Here is a 15,571-nt window from a genome sequence, read left to right on the forward strand (position 1 = left end):
ACTCAAATTACTCTATATGCTTTAAAGACATAATAACAGTATAGTTGAGACTATAAGTTGAAAACTTAAAAGAGTAAAAATCTCAAGTATTTTTCAAGAAAGAGATTATCGATAAATCATGTGGTAGGAGGTTTCAATAAACACGAAAGCTACCTAATACCTACTTCACCCATCTCAGTTTTGAGTGTCAATATCAGTGAAGCAATACCTACATTATTGACCTGCAAAGCAAACATAATCACTCAAGTTTTTACAGAATCTTAACCAACGCTCATGAGCCTTTCCTTTATTGGAGATCAATCACTCATGTATTAAGAACAAACTAACCACATAAAGGCATTTGCTTTCTTTTCAAAAGTTAACAGTTAACATCCTAGTGCAAATCCTTTTACGACAAGATTTGCGGCTTTGAGCTTTAAGATGCTGAATTGAAAACCTATTTCAGAAATACAAGTACACGGATCAAGAATTGTAATAATAGTACCAAGATATGGAAGCTAATTTCCAAATTTCGGTTTTCACAATTTTGTAAAGAGTTGTGATGATAGTAGACAGACACATGGAGCCGATGGAAGACAATGTTTTGATTAGAAAGGCCTTGTCTAGCTACGACTTTAAGTTCCTTTTGTGCTATTCAGTTTATGATTTTGAAATGCAAGTTATGTAATTTATAAGTGGTTGATACTAATCATTATTTTTAACTTTTCAATATGCTCTTTTGTTTCTCTCCGAATAAAACAAGTATTCAAGAAAATAATTAAAACAAAGAAGTAAGAGAAAATTGTAAACAATAACAATAAGTCAAGAAGTGGGCACCATGATAGAAGAAGAGACGCCAACACAAAACAACTCAAAAGACACATGTGTCTCTGCACAGTTGTACGAATGGCAATGTACTATGTTATTATTTATTATTCCGGAAAGCTCCACAATTCTCTAAACCAATTTGGATTTTTTCCCCAATAACTCGTTTGGCTCGGTTTGCTACTATACGTATGGGCAACGTATCGACGGAAAAGCATATAAATCACAAAAAAAAAAATTCAAAAGTCAAGTAAATGATTTGGAGTTGTGTTTCGACAAAGACAAGAGCTATATATTTGTAAGTTTGTGAAATAGGAAACTTCGAGGAAGGTCTCTCTATTCGAGATAGAAGACTCTCTCTATACGTACTTCTCGCATGCATGTGAGATGTTTGATCGATCATATTTACGAGATCTTTGTCCATATAAGAAAAAACGATTCTGATGATAATAGTTAAGCTAGTGAGAATATATTCCTAAGCAAATCAAGTGTATATTATACATACCCTGGAACCAGGGGCGGACCCGCATAGAAGAAGGTGGGGGCAGTTGCACCCACCAACCTATTAAAAACTAAAAATTTTACATTAAAATTAAAGTTATAAGTGTCAAAATGGTTAAAGTGCCCCCATGTATTGTTTGAGGTCATGGGTTCAAACCTCATCTTGTAACCTATTATAGAGTTACTAAGGAACTTACAACTACAGACATTTTGGAGTCACGTGTTATAATTTATAGACGTTGCAATTATTACTGGATAATATTAGTGGACCATTCTTGGCCTCTACGTGGTTACGGATATTCTCTTTTGATTCCATGTCCCTTGTCAAAATCTCCAACTACTACACTCTCGTTTGCAACAACCAAACAAACAAAAAGAGTTCTTACATTACAAAATTATATGAATGATTGATGAGGATGTAGTAGTCAATATAGGTTTGTATCAGTGTCAATCATAATATCTTCTAGAATTCAAACTCAATCCGATGTGTGTAGATTATGTGAAAGATTACAACTATATATATTGTCAAATAACACATATATATATATGATTATTGAGGATATTGAAACGAAAAGGATAATAACAAATATATAAGTTAAGAGGATACTGACAAGAAAAACAAAGTATATAAGTTATTATCTCTATCACTCTTAGCCGCTTCCTAGTAAAATCGCCGCTTGGAAGAGCCAAAGGCAAAGCGTTAGATTCGTACGTACGGTACAACAAAAGTGATAACGAGTGATGATGCAATCGCACTGCGACCACTCTTTGCGTCCATACACAATTTTACAAGTTTGCATTAGAACACTTCTCTTCAAGTACACGTGTAGTGTACAACGTACAACCTTCTGTTTTCCTTGTCCTCTCTCTAATTAATAGACATATCTTACCTAAAACGTAACCCACCTAAAATCATGATCAATTAATGTCAAACAAATATCTTCTATCTATCTTAACATTTTTGAAGTACATTTTGTACTAAAATCTATTTTGGGATATAACCTTTTATTTTTAAATATTTGCATAATCAAACCCTTCCTATTTGAATAAATAACAAAACTTAAAAGTAAATTTTGTAATTAAATCACAAGGAAATAGCAAAATTGGAAACAAATATTTATTACATCAAACATTTCCTAAAATCTCTCTTTAATAAACCTAATCTCTCTCCAATATATTTATATAATCTTATTTGTTTTTAATTTATATTATTACAACAAATATATTTATAATAACAATACAATTTTTTTCCACACATTTTACAATTTAAATATTTGAAAACGGATGTATATAACTCAATTAATAAAGGGAAAAATATATGTACAACGTTTACATAAGGTAGAAAATTTCAAAAATAGTACAAACCCATTATAAATATGACTAATATGTTCACAATTACAAATGAGCATGAACTTTGATTTCTCAGGTATCCAAATTTTTTTTTTCAGTTTAATCTGGTTCTTTATTTAAGAAAAATAAAAAATTTTAAAAGTTTCAAACTATTATAAATTTTAATTTTTAAAAAAACAAAAATATTAAAAATATGAAAACTATTAAAAGCTGCAAATTATAATAATTAATTTTAGTTTTATAGAATATTTAAAATATTTAAAATATTTAAACTTTTTAAAATCTAAAAATATAATAATATAATAATATTTTACATAAATATGATTATATATTTCTTACAGGTTGTCTATATTTAAAATCTTTTACAGGTTTAGTTAAAATATAATTTTATAATATTTTTTTTACAACAAAATCGTATCGCGGGTTGACCACACATATCTATGAATCAACTTATAATACAAATTAATAAAATTATATAAAATTTAAATGATATAAATACGTATAAAACTAAACTATATAAGCTAACTACGAAAATGATCAAACAAACAAAAATGTTAAATTATGGATCCGTGGTGTACCACGGGATAAATCCTTGTATATCATAAGTTTGGAACTATCAAGCCAAACTAAAACAACAAATAGTTTTAACCATGATATCTTGAAGCAGTCAAGCAGTTTTGTAATTTCATTAGAGTTTTGATACAGCCATATATGGGTAAGCAACCAAAGAAGTCGTCACTGATTCAATAATCTTAAGCAAAATAATCATGTCAAGATCATGTATATATCACAAATTCTGAATTCCATTAATAATTTCATAATGAGTCAGTTTAAGCATATATAACTTAAGATCCATTCGTTTATAAAATAATCCCTAACCTTAGATTTAACAAAAAAGATCGGAGTGTTACATATCACGTTGTATCAAAAGAGTGGAGTGATTTTGCATAGCATACACGTGTCAACGAGAATTGCAAAATCAAATGTTTAAGCGCCACATAATTTTAAAATATATCTATAGATTAGATCTATATATGCTAAACTTTAGCGATAAAAGTAGACGACAACACTATGCTAAACAAGAAATGTCATTCATAATATAAAATAAAATTATACTATACATCCGACGTCTAGACACACTCTGTACAACATACATAGATTGTCTTAGAAAATATTCTCAAATTGCACACATGATCATCATATCAGTGTCGTGATACCCAAACAATTCCAACCACATCTATATACATTATATCAGTGACGAGCCATTAACCTCCGGCTTTTCCACTAACCACACATGATCATTTTAACTCAACTAAGGATTGACTCAGCCTCAGCCTAGCCGACTTGTATATATCAACTCCGTCAAACTCACATCGAACGACAGACACTTGAACTAGTACTTCAAGCGTAATTCTTAGGATACCAATCAAAATTGTGAAAAAAAAAAAAACTTAGAAGATATCGTAAATATTATGAAAAATTAGTATTTGTATGTAATTCTAAGAAACTTGATTTACTTTCATATAAAAAAGTACAATTCTTTAATAACTTTTTATAGAAGAAAACAACTACATATACTTTCCTAAATAAAACAATCGTAAGCCAATTTTCTTCTTCTAGTCAAACTCCAAGTTTCTATATGTCATCTCACCCATATTATTACTATTGACTCAATACAGATTTCCCAAAAATGACAGCTTATGAAGATATGAAGATACGTATTTAAGCAAATCTACCAAATAAATTTCGTCAAAACAAAGCAAAGAATTTACCACACCCAAAACAAAATTCTAAAAAACGAAAAAAAAAAAAGAGGAAACTTCCGAGAAGTTGCGTACATGGATGGACCCAACATAATCATAACAACAACACAGAGTCGTCGCCACCTATTTATACAAAATTCGACACAACACTAAACAGATGTAAGAAAAAACAAAAAAAAAGTCTCTAAGCCATGGGAAGTATCGTGGAGCCATGGGCGATCGCCGAGAACGGGAACACGACCGCAAAAGGGTCGAGCAGGGAGCTGCGACATGGCAGAACGGCACACAACATGTCTTCATCGTCTCTAAGGAAGAAATCAGACTTGAGACTGATCCAGAAGATCCCATGCAAAACACTCAAGAACGTTCTCTCCAATCTCCAAGAAGTTATTCTTGGTACTAAGCTCACTGTCTTGTTTCTCGCCATCCCTCTCGCCATTCTCGCCAACTCTTACCACTACGGTCGTGTAAGTCTCTCTCTAATTTTGTGAATTAATTTGGTCAACTTGTTTAGTTTTTCATAAATTGCCTTATCTTCTTAAAATAAAGGGTTATCAAAATTTTAACTAAGATTTGTAGATTTAGTGTCCACTGTATTGATCAAGAGTGTAGCAAAGAACAAAATTTATTGTTCTTGTATTGCGTCAAAGCTTTCGTTGGAGTCAGCTAGATACACATTTTTTCGGAGTTACATACATATTTATTTGCGAATATAAATTTCAGTTTTATGATATATATCATACATCTGTCGAATAGTATTAAATGATTTGTCTTGGGAAACACTCTATTTAACGTTATACTAATTTTGTAGTATTATCCTGTACTTCCTAACTCCCGTGATTAATTTTTTTACAAGTTTGTTTTCTTGTGAGAGTATTCATGATTTGTATCTTTGTTTTTCACGATTCTAGTGCATTCTTGCCACGTAAAATTATCCGTTACCTCTATATTAGTCAAAAACAGATAAAGACTGCTTTTATTTTATTTTATTTACTAAAAAAACATTTTCTTATATTTTGTGAAATGTGTGACAGCCTTTGATATTTGGACTGAGCTTAATTGGGTTGACACCTCTAGCTGAGCGGGTTAGCTTTTTGACAGAGTAAGTACTTATCCTCTCACAATTTCATATTACGTGAAAAAATCACGTTCAAGATGGTTTAAAGTTTTGAAACGATGTTGAAAAGCTAATCTCTAGTTTCTTTAACCAATATCTTTAAGGAAGAGACACAAATCAAGAATCATATTTCAATAAGCTAAATTACATTTTAGTTCCGACTTCCTTATAAACATGAGTTCCGACTTCCTTATAAACATGATTGTCCCTTTCATTCGTGCAGGCAACTAGCTTTCTACACAGGTCCAACGGGTAACGTTTTCATCAGACTAAATAATATTATCATCAAACTATATTCATTGTAATCTCCGAATCAAATAAATTAATTAATAAAAAAAACACAACAACGTCGTCACTTTTGGCAGTTGGGGGTTTGTTAAACGCGACTTGTGGAAACGCGACGGAGCTGATAATCGCGATACTAGCGTTGGCCAATAACAAAGTAGCAGTGGTGAAATACTCTCTATTGGGTTCTATTCTCTCAAACCTTCTCTTGGTTCTCGGCACTTCCCTCTTCTGTGGCGGTATTGCCAATATCCGCCGCGAGCAGCGGTTCGACCGGGTACATTATACATCCCCCTCCATTTACTAGACCCGGTTTTAATTAATTCTTATGGTAATTTTTAGTCAAACCGGGAAAACATGGGTACAGAAATGATTGCATTCGGAATCAAACCAAACCAATACCAAATTTAGTATAACCATAGCGGTTTGTACCCTTAAGTAAACAAACTCAGACTTGAACCGGATATAGCCATACCGGTTTGTTACACTTATGTAAATGTTTCTCTTGTTGATTGTTGTTACAGAAACAAGCGGACGTGAACTTCTTCTTGCTGCTTATGGGACTGTTGTGTCATCTGCTACCGTTGTTGCTCAAATATGCAGCGACCGGAGAAGTATCGACCTCTCAGATTAGCAAAATGTCGCTTAATCTGTCGCGGACAAGCAGCATCGTTATGCTTATTGCTTACATTGCTTACCTCATCTTCCAGCTCTGGACTCACCGCCAATTGTTTGAGGCACAAGAGGTACCTAAAACTTAGTATACGTTTATCTTCTCCATATGATGAGTATAAATGCGAATTCTTTATTTAACTATAATCATTTTTCATCGGACTTAGGATGATATTGATGATGCGTATGATGATGAGGTGACTGTTGAAGAAACTCCAGTGATAGGATTTTGGAGCGGATTTGCTTGGCTTGTTGGGATGACACTTGTCATCGCATTGCTGTCGGAGTATGTTGTGGCTACTATAGAGGTAATTTAATCAAGTCGATATATATGTAATATGTTATTGACTTATGAAGTCCCTAAATGAAAAAAAAGTCTCAGATTGTTATATCTTGGTCAGGAAGCATCAGACTCATGGGGACTATCAGTTGGTTTCATAAGCATCATATTGCTTCCTATTGTTGGAAACGCGGCTGAGCACGCAGGAGCCATCATTTTCGCATTCAAGAACAAGCTTGTGAGTTTCCCTTCTTCTTTGCTTTACAACCTTAACTAGAGTATATATGTCTTCTATTGTTTGATTTTATGTTAAGTACGCATTTTATGTTTTCCAAATGAACCCACAATATTGTAATCAAAATTTTTTCTATAACACTTCAACATGTAAATGCAGGACATATCTCTTGGTGTAGCATTGGGCTCTGCAACTCAGATTTCTTTGTTCGTGGTAAGTTATTCTTTCCCTTTTATTCTTTTGTTAAATAAAAGATTGAACGAAATGTTGCATGCAAAAAATAACAAATCTAAAGACAATATACGTTAGTTGATGTGTACGCCTCTTCACAGGTGCCGTTGAGTGTCATAGTTGCGTGGATCATGGGAATAAAAATGGATCTCAACTTCAACTTACTTGAAACAAGCTCTCTAGCCTTGGCCATTATCATCACAGCCTTCACTTTACAGGTAAACGTTTTGCCTTACGCTACTATCTTACTCGAGAAATCTAACACTGAACATTTGTTTGTTATTTGGGATGGTTAGGATGGAACTTCTCATTACATGAAGGGACTGGTTCTGTTGTTGTGCTATGTCATTATCGCTGCATGTTTCTTCGTTGACCAAATCCCCCAGAGTAAGTCAAGTCCCATCTTAGAAGTTAGAACCATTACTGAAAATGACCAAACACTTAAATAATACTATGTGTTTCACAGAACAACTAATTGGAACTATTGTGGGGCTTCAACCCAAGAACAATCCGGGAAGTGGATTTTTCTCAGCTTAAAAATGAAGACTATGTAATATCATCAAATGACTTGAAAACCAAAAACAAATACATGTAAGGGTAGAGATGAGGTTGAATGATTCGTCAGAGACTTGTGTGAGAGATTCCTCAGCCTGAAAATGATGTGAGGAAGCTTCATGAAGATAGGTTTCTGTTTCTGATGTTACAAATCACATTTCTGTTGCTTAATGCTTCTGTTTGTTGGCATCTTATGTAATATCATATGGTTTTTTTTAGTGAGATTTAAAGTTATAGTTTATACATTGATTAAGCGTAAGAAATCATTAATTTCCTATTTAGCTTAAGGTTTAACATACACATCGGTTTGTCTTTGATAGGACTTTGTTCATAGGAAAAAAAGAAGGTTAAAAACGTTTCTGTAAGCAATAAAAGCCCATTTTGATGCGCGTTTAAAAAAGCCCATAAGGCCCAAAGCAATGCACTCGAGCCCTACTGTACTGGCGCCATTTGACGGAAGCACACAGAACGGCTTCTCTTGTTTTGAAACCAAAAAAAAGGAAAAAACCTTTCTTCGCCTTATCTTCTTCTTCCCTCTCAACTCAAAAACCATGGAAGAAGACAGAGCGATTCTCACATTTCACCGTATCCCTTCCCTCAATTCCTCTCTACTAACCTCTTCCCCGTCTAAATCCGGCACCGTACATTTCCGCCGCCGTGTCTGTCACAGCTCCGCTCGCGGAGATGCCGGTTTCGGTAAATTCGCGTGCATTTCAATGGTGGAGAAGTGCGAACAGAGAGAATTCGCTCCGACTATGGCTCAGCTCTTGAACAATCCTCTTGCTATACTTGCTCTTGTCCCCAAAGATGCCGCAATCTTCGCCGCTGGTGCTATTGCCGGAGCCGCCGCTAAAACTGTTACTGCTCCTCTTGACCGCATCAAGCTTCTTATGCAGGTTTTAGCCTTATCTATTTAGTAGAAGATGAATGTGAACCTTGAAAAGTGTTTACTTTAGTATGAATGCGGTTTTGTCTGCAGACACAAGGTATAAGACTTGGACAACAGAGTGCAAAGAAGGCTATAGGATTTATCGAGGTAGGTTTTTGCGTTGATGTTAGTGTATTATGTAGCTTAGTCTTTAATGTTAGAGATGATGCAAGAGTTAAGTGGAAATTGTTTGTTTGCAGGCAATCACTATGATAGCTAAAGATGAAGGAATGAAAGGTTACTGGAAGGGAAATTTACCTCAGGTTCTTTAAAACTGTTTTTGTTCTGAAACTTGTCTGTGTGTGTGTTTGTGTGCTTTATACATGTGGGAGGTTTCTCTTGAGTTATTTGGATTATTGTGAATGTGACATCAGGTTATAAGAGTGTTACCTTACAGCGCGGTCCAGCTTTTGGCTTACGAGAGTTACAAGGTGAGTCTGTGTCATCTTATAGCTTATAAGCATACAAAGTCGCAGAAAATTATGTAGCTTCATGTACTAGAAAACAAGCATAGATTCAAGATGAAATTATGTGTGAAATGACATATTAGTTGTTAGTTTATATGACTGCCTTTAGGAAACTATTCTTGAATGCATTAGCGTGTCACCTGTATTGAAACTGATAACATTCTGCATAAAGCAAGAGTGTGTACACTTTTTTGTTCTGTCTCTTTATTATTTTGTGCCATTTGACTGATGCTTCCTTATTTTGAATTCAGAACTTGTTCAAAGGTAAAGATGATCAGCTCTCCGTAATTGGAAGACTTGCAGCGGGTGCTTGTGCTGGCATGACATCTACTTTGGTATATTTACTGCTTGCCTAAAGATTTTTATCCATTTTACGGCAAATTCTTAAGATCACCTATCTATTGTAGAGCCTAATGCTTTTCTCCAATTGGTTCCATTTCTAGCTCACATCCTTATGATGGCTGAACTGATATATATCTGAAATATAGGCACATAATCCTCTGTCTACTTGATCAATCTGATTCTTGCTTTTTGATTCTTATGCAGTTGACATACCCACTAGATGTTTTGAGATTGAGGTTGGCGGTTGAACCTGGATACCGAACAATGTCTCAGGTGAAATGGTTTTTTATATTATCATTCATGTTCATGCATTTATTGATAGGCATTGTGCAATGTAAACTCTTGCAGGTTGCTCTGAGTATGATCCGTGATGAAGGGATTGCATCTTTCTATTACGGTCTAGGACCTTCTTTAGTAGGGATAGCTCCATACATTGCTGTAAACTTCTGCATTTTCGATCTGTGAGTCTTCTAAACTTTCCTCCTATCTGTTTCTAAGTAATCATACGAAAACAAGTTGAACCAGGCTAATATATCTCTTTCGCCCCATAACTTAAAACAGGGTGAAGAAGTCTTTACCGGAGGAATATAGCCAGAAGGCACAATCTTCTCTATTGACAGCTGTTCTATCAGCTGGTATAGCAACACTGACATGTTACCCTCTAGACACTGTGAGGCGACAAATGCAAATGAGAGGAACTCCATACAAGTCAATTCCAGAAGCATTTGCTGGTAGAGTAATCGAATTCTTGATGCAACTCATTATAGCAAGATTTTTATCCATAGATAGGGTCTATTTACTTACAGCGCATGTTGTGTATTAAGCAAAAGAGTTGAGTATTGAACTGAGTGATCTTTTCTTTACATCTGGCTGTGCAGGAATCATAGACCGTGATGGGCTTATAGGCTTGTACCGCGGCTTTTTACCCAATGCATTAAAAACCCTTCCAAACAGCAGGTTAGACTTCTTAAGCATTCTTAATGCATGTATTTAAACTTCTGATATCAGTTTGATGTTTTGATAATATTATAATCAAGCTGTCTGCTCTTTAAATAGCACTAGTATATGCAAAACACAGTTATATACGCCTTGAGATTCTTTAGGTCTATAACTTGGATCTTTGAGTAAGAAACTCAAATTGCAAATAAGAAGAGGCATACTAATGCATCCGTTGCCGTTTATGTTTTCCTTTTGCAGCATTAGGCTCACAACCTTCGACATGGTAAAACGCCTTATCGCCACAAGTGAGAAGCAGCTTCAAAAGATCACTGATGATAATCGGAGTCGAGACCAAGCTCAATAACCATTTTTGGAATATAATTGTTTCACAATAAAATTTTGGAACCGCTAGGATATCTATGTTTTACTTTTCATTGAGAAGGTTTAATTTCATTAGAGCGAAACAAAGTTTGGTGATTCACTTTACTAGTTCATGTTTAGGAAACGATATGTATATCCGGCAAAATTCCATCGGAAATTCATTACTATTTCAACCACTTTTGAAAGAAACTTGAGAGTCGCGAAATACATTCTAAGGGAGAGTTTAAGATATGTTTTGACTTGGGGGTGATGATCACTAAAGCAGACACTGTTACATTGTTTGTTGTGGAAAAAAGCTGAAACAAAAAACATCCGGAGAGATGCCAACAACTGTTTCGCTTTCTTAGGAAAAGGAAAATAAAAAACACACGATTTTAGATCTATTGTTCTCGACACACAAATTACAGAGTACTTACTTCTGCTTACGGACCTGCGGTTAAGTTTGAGATACAAAATCTGATTTTCATCCCCGATTTAGTCTTCTTCCTCCTCCTCGTCGTCATCATCCTCATCATCATCTTCTTCCTCTTCTTCTTCATCATCACCTACCACTTCTTTCTCTAGTTGCTCTTCCTGCAAGGAAACATTAAGCCAAACATACATCTTTAGAAGACAAACACTCACTACAAGAGAAAACGGGTCATGATAAAAATATACTATATAGAGACACTCTACACACTTATGTAGAACGATTACCTCCCCACTGGCTTCATCTTCATCATTCACCTCAGATCTAGACTTTTCAGATTCATCACTCCCTTCCTCCTGCACTCATTGCAAGGAAATTGAAGTTCGCCAAGTAAAATGTTGTGTAAATGTGAGGTAAGGCGTAGGGTTTACCATGTTTTTGTTGTACGCATCCATTTGCTTCTCATATTCAGCTTTCCTCTTTGCAGCGTTCTCTTCATATGGAGCTTTTTCCTTTGAAAAGAAGAGGTGAAACACATGTCAATGTCACAGTAGACTCCTTTTTAGTTTAAATATCACAACAGAATGTTGTCAAGTAATGTTTTTGGAGACTTTATAACCAATGTTTGACTTTATAGTACTCCATGTAACCATGGATTAGTTTAGTTGGTTTAGGCTCTCGGGTTAAAAAAAATAAAAAACACTTGTTTTCTGCTGAATATCAAACTGAATGTGGTTGCATTAACGAAGTGGGGCAATTCAACTTATTATACTTTGAGATGACTGTGCAGAGCATCCTCTGTACAATAGCTTAGAAGGGATCTTTCATGAACAAGAAGGTTATTTGAAACAGTTATTTATTTTTATTCAGAGTATCAGAGAGATGGAAGTTCCACAAATACTTACAGCTTGAGACATTGACTTCCATTTCTGCCCTCCAGCTTTCCCAACCTTCACAAGGAAAAGAGAAGGTAAGAAGACTTCATATAAATAAGGACTTAAGCACGTGTAAACTTTCAAGGAATCGGCCAAATTCTTACTGCAGAGACGGCCTTCACATTTGGATTTTCTTTCTTGAATGTTACCCTAAAATCTTCTCTGGAACAAGAGGAAACAAGAAACCAGTAAGAAGCTATAGTAAAATATGGAAAAAACTTTTAAAGGAAGTTGAAGTAAATACAAGTGAGAATCTCCCTCCATCAGGGAAAACTTACAGAAAGACAAAGAAAGCACTAGGAGCTCTTTTAGGTTTGTTTGGGTCCTTTTTAGCCTTCTTCTCTTTACGAGTCTCTCGTTTGCTAGCCTTCTCAGCCGGTGCCTTCCTCTTTCTGAACATCAAACATACACCAAAGCTTTTTGGTTAATAATATAACTATTTGACACCAAATCACAAAGCAACACAACAATGCTAAAACCGCTCTATGCAACCAAATCTATAAAATCAACAACGCCTCCAAGCTTAATGATCACCCCAAAATATATTCAGTTACAGCTGAAGCAAAGCCAGATTTGAAAATATACTTAAGAAGACCAAATTCTCATAAGTTACTGCATAAAGCTTAATGGAGTAAACCTGTCATCGGCTGGCTTCAAGGACTCCTTTTTGGCCTTAAGATCTTTCCCCTTTGTTGTTTTCATCGTAGCAACTACAGAACCAACAAATTTAAAATATTTGTCAAGAGCCAAAAAAAAATATAATTTGTCAAATCATAATAAAACAGAGAAAATATAAAAGCCAATCCTATCAGAAAAAAGGAAAAAAATCAAGAAGAGGAAAACAACAGATTGGAAGCTCAAAAAGTAGTAAATTTTCAGCTATAACACTCAAATCAAGGCTAAAGCTCCAAATTCTCCAAAAAAGATAAATAAAAAAATGCAAAACGTAGAAAACTAATTCGACAAACAATATAGAGAGAAAATAAAAAATCCATTACCGTATGAGAAATGGAAAATCTCAGAAACCCTAGCAGAATCAGAAGAAGAAGAAGAACAAAAAGAGACGATCAGAGAGAAGCATAAGAGATGAGGGAGGCCTGAAAGAGAGATGCTTATTACCGGTTACCTGTTAAAACCTAGTATTCGGCTATCACCGGTTAATCAAACGCAAGAGTCCAGTTAAAAGCCCAGGTGCTTTTACCTGCTATAGCCGGTTTATCATAATTCTTAAGGGAAGGTCGTTGGTTTGAACGGTTGCGATCAAACGGTTGCCGCCAAATCATAGATATACGATAAGGATGCGAGTATCCGACCAAAGAAAGGTGTCACTCACGTGCGGTCTTATATGGGCCTGACTTTAATTTAAGATATCGTTTGGATATAGTATGGGCCTGACTTCAATCAATAGCCTTGACCTATTCTGCTAATTAAGTAATTATCAGATTAGTCAAATTTTTTTCTATAAACCTTCACTTCTTGCCACTTCATCTATGGACTCCTTAAACTTGCATTTTTCTTGTATATAAATAATGTTGTTCTGTTGGTGTTTGTTTAATTGAAACTTACATAACATCAAACTAAACCGATATAGCTTAAAATCTAACACACCATTCGGCAAGAAGACGATGTAAACACGCATTTGGATTGTCTTATCGAATAATATACATCAAAGTTGAAAACTGTGTGGAAAAGCCAACAATGGTAAAGAGTAAAACATAAATAAAGAAGAAGTTAACTTGTCTTCACCAACACAAACTACAACTTCTCTGTACTTGTGACCTGTTCACTCACATCCGGGTCTGCTCCGGATGGTGAGGGTGATTTTGGCTTCATATGAGCTGGCGGGTTGTGTTTGAGTTTTGTGAGCACTTGACGCATACGAGACAGATCAGTGGGCTTCCCAGGCTTTGGTCCTTTGATCACATTTATAGTTGGTTTCTTATTCTTCCCTCTGTTCTCTATAACTGGTACTTCACGAGGAATGAGTTCCGCAATCGCCTTCCAACTGTTTTTGTCAGCTTCAGCGTAAAACTTTTCTTGATTCTCCAAAAACAACTGAACAACAACAAAAAAAACATAAAACAAATGATAAGTCTGACAATTCTATGTTCTTGGCCCTAACCTACAACAATCTTGAATGATAGAGATACAAATTAACGAAGACAAATCACCTTCTCTTTCTCGCGGTTAGATTTCTTGTTGTTTTCAATAGTAACGTTACGCTTGCTATAGAACTCAGCCTTGTATTGCTCTGCTGTTTCTATAATTTGCTGAACCATTTCTTTCTCTTTCTTTTCTTTCTCTTCCAATCTCAGAGCATTTAGCCTTGAATACATACACACAAAAAGACTTTATCATATAAGCTAATTCAATAGACATATGTACAATCACATGGACTACACAACCAAAAGATTCCATGTAATTTACTATCTTGTGTAAGCTAAAAGAATCCATGTAATTTACTATCTTGAAGAACAATTTGGTCAACGTATAAGACTTAGTCAATTGCTAAAATAAGGTTTTTAGCAAAATATAAGATTGGTCCAAAACACATGAAAATCTCGATAAAATCGGATCCACATATTCAGAGATAATCTAATTCTTTTATGAAAAAAACAGAGTGGTGAATCAAGTAGAGTATCAAAAAGCTGCATGCACGAAGAAAGCTTTGTACCTTCGCCACTCTCTAAGCGCAAAACCTTCATCTTTCTCCATAACCGATGGAGGCGGCAAGAACGAACCGTTCGTAGCATCGGAACCGTTTATCGACGGCGGAGATTGAGTCTCCGGTAAATCCCCTTGGTTGGACAGAGGAGACGAATCGTCGCCTGGTAAGTCTTTCTCCGGTTGAGCGTCAAAATCGGAGAAGGACGAGTCAAACCGCTGAGACTGGAATCGAGAATCGTAAGCCGTGTAGTTTCCTCCGTCACCTCCCGTAGAAGGGTTTGAGTTTGACTCACCGAGGCCTGAGCCTGACTCGTCGTTGCTCAAAGATGACGACATCTCTCTCCAGTTCTGTTTTTTCTTTTCTTACAAAAGTCTTCTTTGCTCTGCTTTTTGTGTCCGTGTCCACACTAGGTTTTTCGTAGCAAATAATTCATCTACGTGGCGTTTTATAATTGGTCACAAAGTAAAAGACAAGAAAAATGACAAGGATACATCGTGAGCATCGTGAATCCTCTGCCTCTATCTGATTGTACGCTTACGTGTCTTGTTATTTATGTAGCAAAGACGTTCCGTATGATGGACCTTCATGTACAGGATTATTATTCGCGAAATCCCATGAATGTTCATTTAGTCTGATGGGCTTTTATGGTTATTAATTTTTGTGGCCTTTTGTGTTTAAGAAATGCCAAGTTTCAACCGAAGTAACCAAA

General features: G+C 35.3%; 4 protein-coding genes across 5 annotated transcripts; 2 read left to right on the plus strand and 2 right to left on the minus strand.

The window, feature by feature from the left end:
• The first annotated feature begins 4,537 nt into the window (after window positions 1-4,537).
• On the plus strand, window positions 4,538-8,038 carry LOC17885853 (vacuolar cation/proton exchanger 3). Its single transcript, XM_023783061.1, has 11 exons — window positions 4,538-4,885; window positions 5,453-5,520; window positions 5,759-5,787; window positions 5,901-6,097; window positions 6,345-6,566; window positions 6,660-6,800; window positions 6,894-7,010; window positions 7,167-7,220; window positions 7,340-7,456; window positions 7,535-7,625; window positions 7,705-8,038. Exons 1-11 carry the CDS (start codon window positions 4,610-4,612, stop codon window positions 7,773-7,775), a joined length of 1,383 nt encoding a protein of 460 aa, XP_023638829.1. The 5' UTR covers window positions 4,538-4,609; the 3' UTR covers window positions 7,776-8,038.
• Window positions 8,039-8,288: 250 nt separating this feature from the next.
• On the plus strand, window positions 8,289-11,026 carry LOC17886717 (probable envelope ADP,ATP carrier protein, chloroplastic). Its single transcript, XM_006291128.2, has 10 exons — window positions 8,289-8,689; window positions 8,773-8,829; window positions 8,922-8,984; window positions 9,096-9,152; window positions 9,440-9,523; window positions 9,735-9,803; window positions 9,879-9,991; window positions 10,092-10,261; window positions 10,409-10,487; window positions 10,728-11,026. The coding sequence occupies exons 1-10, from the start codon at window positions 8,345-8,347 to the stop codon at window positions 10,831-10,833; spliced, it is 1,143 nt and encodes a 380-aa protein (XP_006291190.2). The 5' UTR covers window positions 8,289-8,344; the 3' UTR covers window positions 10,834-11,026.
• A 53-nt stretch (window positions 11,027-11,079) lies between these two features.
• LOC17884929 (high mobility group B protein 1) lies at window positions 11,080-13,367 on the minus strand. 2 transcript variants are annotated; one of them, XM_023783494.1, is made up of 9 exons: window positions 13,321-13,367; window positions 13,193-13,221; window positions 12,832-12,904; window positions 12,473-12,586; window positions 12,299-12,356; window positions 12,165-12,209; window positions 11,691-11,771; window positions 11,547-11,615; window positions 11,080-11,423 (listed from the first exon to the last, which is right to left on the minus strand). In XM_023783494.1, exons 3-9 carry the CDS (start codon window positions 12,894-12,896, stop codon window positions 11,325-11,327), a joined length of 531 nt encoding a protein of 176 aa, XP_023639262.1. In that variant the 5' UTR covers window positions 12,897-12,904; window positions 13,193-13,221; window positions 13,321-13,367; the 3' UTR covers window positions 11,080-11,324. The 2 variants fall into 2 exon arrangements, with proteins under 2 accessions (XP_023639262.1, XP_006291923.1); XM_006291861.2 differs by lacking the exon at window positions 13,321-13,367 and having other exon boundaries at window positions 13,193-13,298.
• Window positions 13,368-13,815: 448 nt separating this feature from the next.
• LOC17886457 (clathrin light chain 3) lies at window positions 13,816-15,245 on the minus strand. The gene is made up of 3 exons (XM_006291638.2): window positions 14,869-15,245; window positions 14,366-14,519; window positions 13,816-14,249 (listed from the first exon to the last, which is right to left on the minus strand). Exons 1-3 carry the CDS (start codon window positions 15,195-15,197, stop codon window positions 13,950-13,952), a joined length of 783 nt encoding a protein of 260 aa, XP_006291700.1. The 5' UTR covers window positions 15,198-15,245; the 3' UTR covers window positions 13,816-13,949.
• Between the last annotated feature and the right edge of the window lie 326 nt (window positions 15,246-15,571).

Source organism: Capsella rubella, unplaced genomic scaffold, assembly GCF_000375325.1.
Source record: "Capsella rubella cultivar Monte Gargano unplaced genomic scaffold, Caprub1_0 scaffold_5, whole genome shotgun sequence".
Lineage (NCBI taxonomy): Eukaryota > Viridiplantae > Streptophyta > Magnoliopsida > Brassicales > Brassicaceae > Capsella > Capsella rubella.

Coding starts and splice junctions, on each gene's coding strand:
- LOC17885853 (XM_023783061.1), top strand. CDS start 4,610: ATGGGAAGTATCGTGGAGCCATGGGCGATCGCCGAGAACGGGAACACG. Junction 4,886..5,452: donor ACTCTTACCACTACGGTCGT/GTAAGTCTCTCT, acceptor AATGTGTGACAG/CCTTTGATATTTGGACTGAG. Junction 7,221..7,339: donor CTCAGATTTCTTTGTTCGTG/GTAAGTTATTCT, acceptor GCCTCTTCACAG/GTGCCGTTGAGTGTCATAGT.
- LOC17886717 (XM_006291128.2), top strand. CDS start 8,345: ATGGAAGAAGACAGAGCGATTCTCACATTTCACCGTATCCCTTCCCTC. Junction 8,985..9,095: donor GGAAGGGAAATTTACCTCAG/GTTCTTTAAAAC, acceptor ATGTGACATCAG/GTTATAAGAGTGTTACCTTA. Junction 10,488..10,727: donor AAAACCCTTCCAAACAGCAG/GTTAGACTTCTT, acceptor TTCCTTTTGCAG/CATTAGGCTCACAACCTTCG.
- LOC17884929 (XM_023783494.1), bottom strand. CDS start 12,896: ATGAAAACAACAAAGGGGAAAGATCTTAAGGCCAAAAAGGAGTCCTTG. Junction 11,772..12,164: donor GGAAGTCAATGTCTCAAGCT/GTAAGTATTTGT, acceptor TTCTTTTCAAAG/GAAAAAGCTCCATATGAAGA. Junction 11,424..11,546: donor AAGATGAAGCCAGTGGGGAG/GTAATCGTTCTA, acceptor GTTTCCTTGCAG/GAAGAGCAACTAGAGAAAGA.
- LOC17886457 (XM_006291638.2), bottom strand. CDS start 15,197: ATGTCGTCATCTTTGAGCAACGACGAGTCAGGCTCAGGCCTCGGTGAG. Junction 14,520..14,868: donor GCGCTTAGAGAGTGGCGAAG/GTACAAAGCTTT, acceptor TATGTATTCAAG/GCTAAATGCTCTGAGATTGG. Junction 14,250..14,365: donor CTAACCGCGAGAAAGAGAAG/GTGATTTGTCTT, acceptor GTTGTTGTTCAG/TTGTTTTTGGAGAATCAAGA.